This window comes from Onychomys torridus, unplaced genomic scaffold (genome assembly GCF_903995425.1).
Source record: "Onychomys torridus unplaced genomic scaffold, mOncTor1.1, whole genome shotgun sequence".
Taxonomy (NCBI): Eukaryota; Metazoa; Chordata; class Mammalia; order Rodentia; family Cricetidae; genus Onychomys; species Onychomys torridus.
Window position 1 is genome coordinate 28588 of NW_023411584.1, and position 4357 is coordinate 32944.

General features: G+C 39.6%; 1 protein-coding gene across 1 annotated transcript; it reads right to left on the reverse strand.

Moving 5' to 3' along the window:
• Positions 1–371: 371 nt before the first annotated feature.
• On the reverse strand, positions 372–1361 carry LOC118575237 (putative olfactory receptor 52P1). The gene has a single exon (XM_036175875.1). The coding sequence runs from the start codon at positions 1359–1361 to the stop codon at positions 372–374; it is 990 nt and encodes a 329-aa protein (XP_036031768.1).
• Between the last annotated feature and the right edge of the window lie 2996 nt (positions 1362–4357).

Consider the following 4357-nt stretch of genomic DNA (forward strand, 5'->3'; position numbering starts at 1 on the left):
GCCCCCACTCCCTGTGGTTAAAGGTTGGGTTTCTGGGATTAAAGGCGTGGGTCACCATGCTGAGCTGTTTCTAAAGTGGCCTTGAACACACAGAGATCCACCTGGCTCTGCCTCCCAAGTGCTGGGATTAAAGGCGTGTGCCACCACTACCCAACTTCTGTTAGGGCTTGCTCTGACCCATTATCTAGCCACCATTTTTGGCTTTGTTCTAGTGGCTGTCTGTTCTCTGACCCCAGATATGTTTATTTCGGGGAACACACAATATTTCAGGGAACACAATACCCACCACATTTTTCCAGTTTCAAATACTAAGAATTTCTTAATTTTAAAAAGATTTTTTTTTAATTTTCTGTACTCTATATACTCTGTAATTACTTAGATGGTTTGAGCCCAGTTCCTTGTCCCCACTGAAACACCTTGGCAACCCTTTCACGAATCTCCCTGGTCTTCACTCCGTATACCATCGGGTTAAGAGCTGGTGGGAAAAGCAGATAGACATTTGCTAAAAGAATATGAATGTGGAGTGGGACATGGTGGCCAAAGCGGTGTGTAAAAAAGGAGAAGAGGGCTGGTGTGTAAGAGATGAGGATGACGCAGACATGGGAGCCACAGGTGCCTAGGGCCTTGGACCGGGCTTCTTGGGAAGAGAGACGAAGCACTGCTTGTGCAATGAGGGCATAAGAGAGACCAATGCAGAATAAATCAACCCCAATGACCAACAGTGCGGCTGTCAACCCATACACACGGTTGGGCCTGGTGTCTCCACAGGCCAGCTTCACCACGGCCATATGCTCACAGTATGTGTGTGGAATCACATGGCTTTGGCAGAAGCTCAGACGACCAATGAGGAAGGGACATGGAAGCATTAGCAGGGAGCCTCTCATCATAGCTACCACCCCAATGCGAGCAATGATGGTGTCAGTGAGGATGGTAGAATAGCGGAGTGGGTGGCAGATGGCCACATAGCGATCAAAGGCCATGGCCAACAGCACCGTGGACTCCATCATGCAAAAGGTGTGAATGAAAAACATCTGTGCCAGGCAGGCAGAAGCAGAGATATGTCCAGCTCCACACCAGAGAATAGCCAGTAGCTTGGGTACTGTGGAGAAGGAGGCAGCCAAATCGATAGTCGAGAGCATGCACAGGAAAAGGTACACAGGTTTGTGCAAGGCTGGCTCTGTGGCAACAACAACCAAGATGGTTATATTGCCCACAATTGTTGCTGTGCCCAGACAGCACACTGGAAGTGAGAGCCACATATGGAATTTCTCTAGACCTGGGATGCCCAGGAGAAAGAAGAGGGAAGGATCCCGGTCTGTGTGATTAGGAGACCCCATGGTCTGGGCTAAAGTGCTGGTCATCATCTATGGTCAGAAATTCCCATACAGTATCACATTGCCTGGAAAGACAGCATAGGATGGATATATGAATGAGATCACAATAACTTTCACTAGCTAGAGAATGTTTGGAAAACTATTATTCTTAAAATGATAGTCATAATCATAACATTTATTTCCTAAAGTTAATGGAATTACATATATATTAATATTTGCAAAAATAATTGCATAGTGCATAATAGATGAGTATGTAACAAAATAAGTAACTATGAGAAAGTGTTCAGCTCACTATTTAAATGAACTATGATTGTAGTTTAGTTAATGGTTCTTGTCTTCAAAGAAAGGAATACAACTCTTATTCTAGTAATGTAGCTAAATACTCCTGAAATACAGGAAAATATTAGTTTGGGGTCAACAGTCCTGAAAACATATCTCACTCGTCAAATTGGACATAATTTTTCATATCTAAGTTAAAACAGTATCTGATTTGAGATCTGCTTCTTAGTAATTAGTTTTCAATTTGCACATACAGTAATTTTTAGTCTTCATTAATCCATAGATAATTTTTGTGTAAGTACATGTTTATTTTTGTTTGCACACATATATTGATATTTATATTTTGTATATACTCAATTACATTTACATTGCCCATTTAGTTTTAGCTATTTCCATTGAAATATAAATGAATGGAATAACAAGACAAGGGTCATGTAACTGTCCCCATGTTAGCTCATGCTAAATATTCAAAGATTCTGTGTATTTTGACTGACTTTCTTGATGTCTATATGTAACTCAAAGTTACTGTAAACGTTCACAGAAATTTAAACACTAAGCTCCTCCACTCTCATCAGAAACCCAGTAAGATTTTCCACCTCCCCTTTACATAGTGAAGTTAACTCTCTTTCAAACTTTGTTGTATTTCTGAAAGGAAAGTTTCACCTTTATCACCTCCATCAGGTCTCTATTGTTGCTCTATCTATAGTACATGGTCATCTGAGAGACAAAATTACATCAAATCCTATTCATTCTGACTCTTGCATAACAGCAAGGAGAGATTTTCGAAGATTACCTCAATTTGTACCTAGACAGTAATGACTCATCTCTGTGAAAATCATTTTGCCTAAAAGTTTTCAAAATAGGAATAAGAGGCTCACTGCCTGGAAGTCTAAGTGTACTTCTTCAATCACAATGTGCAGTATTGTATATAACCAGCCCTATTCTAGATGCTGAAGATGACAGAAAAATCTGCACAGAAGGACCAGGATGTGTGAGTGGTTGAAGACAATTCATCAGGAGGGAATTGCTTCTTTGCCACAATTCTTTATCACTCTGTGTACATGTTTAAATGGATGTATAAACTTTCCTGATCCTTAATGCATTAACTAGCTACTTGGTTATACTCACTGGAAAAACAAGTTCTCAGAAGACACTTCCTGGCTGTCCGTGAAACCTTTCCTGGCAGAGGAAGCTGGCAAAGCAATTTGGGTTGCTTTTGTGTCTGAAAGACTTTGATTCAACAAACCAGACATCTGCACCCCCATTCTTGAGTATATCTGTGAAAGTCTAAATTTACCATCCATACACAGGGACAGTCAGTCTAGCTAATTTTTCCTGTCAGCTTAGCTAATTATAGGAATCAATCTTCTAAGTTTCTCACTGTTTTGTGGAACAAAGGCTGAACTATGAGGGCTTGTTTTATTTATCAGAATTACACAGTGTGGGAGAAGACATCCTTCTATTAGAACAAAGGAATAACGATGCCCAAAAAGTGAAGAACACACTGCCAAGGTTGTGCAACAAATCCCAAAGCTGTTTTAGGGGGGGAATTAGGGTAGCACACAAGAGAATTACATACAAAAACAGACAGTATTCATAAGCAGTATTTTTCATAAGCTTTGCTTATGAATTTCCTCCATCAGATTAGTTTATCATCTGGTAGATTGGTCTTATAAATATCAGCTGTTATCTACTGCATATCTTTTCGGACCCCAACAACACTTCCCTACTACACAGGTGTTCCTTTGATACAATATAAAGAGATATAAGAAAAACTAAGCTAGGCCAAGAAGCCTAAGCATGTTGGTAAACAAGATCAACTATTGATAGTTTTTAATTATTCTTCTCGAAGACATGGGGATTACCAAAAGAAAAAGAGCTTAGTGATAAAGCTCTTCTAATTACCGATCAATGTCAATAAAGCACATGACTCAAGAGGAGAGAGAGAGAATTGTGGCTTGTAGCGGAGAGTTTGTGAAGGGTTGTAAACATGCTGGATATGAGGTTATGCCTTGGAGACAAGGTGAGCAAAGATCTTTGTGTCCAATACCTTTGAGCCAGGCACTTGTCTTCTCTAAGGAAAAGCACATCAAGAAGACATTTGGGGACTTGATCAAATATATGGCCTTTATTGATGTGATTTGTGTTTTCTAGACATCTACTTGGTTATAGTCAAGCAAGAGTGTATAACACATCTCATGCAATATATATGTGTTAGAGTTCACTGGGGATAAATCTTCGTGTTTACCTCTCATTAGTAGCATTTGTATCTTTTTTTGGATCCCTATAATTTCCTGAACCATAAGATAAAAATAATGATTCTTTGCAAGATTATGAGAATTTAAATAAAAGGACTTACTGAATTCTGTGGCCCTTATAAGATGCTTAATAAATGCTTACTATGCTTAATCTGATTCGCACTATTATCAGGCAAACATTCATGAACAAATATCTTTTTCAGATTTTCCTGTATGTCCTTTAGCGTCTGATTAGGATACTGGAAATCAGATTTCCAGACTGCCATTGGAAAAAAAGGAGGCACTCAGCTATAGTATATGTGAACCAGATTTGCTTCCTGGGCTAATGTGCATCTCTCTTTAGCACAGATCATGGTTCTAGAGTCAGACTGCAGAAGCCCAGAGGTCCTGCTTTCCATATTTCCTCCAACTGAGTCTACATCATACAACACACATTCTTGATTTTCAGTCTCCTCTCAAATCCACTCACCACATCCAGTATGAGTG

What these genes read in the sequence shown, in the direction of transcription:
- LOC118575237 (XM_036175875.1), bottom strand. Translation starts at nt 1,361, where the DNA reads ATGACCAGCACTTTAGCCCAGACCATGGGGTCTCCTAATCACACAGAC.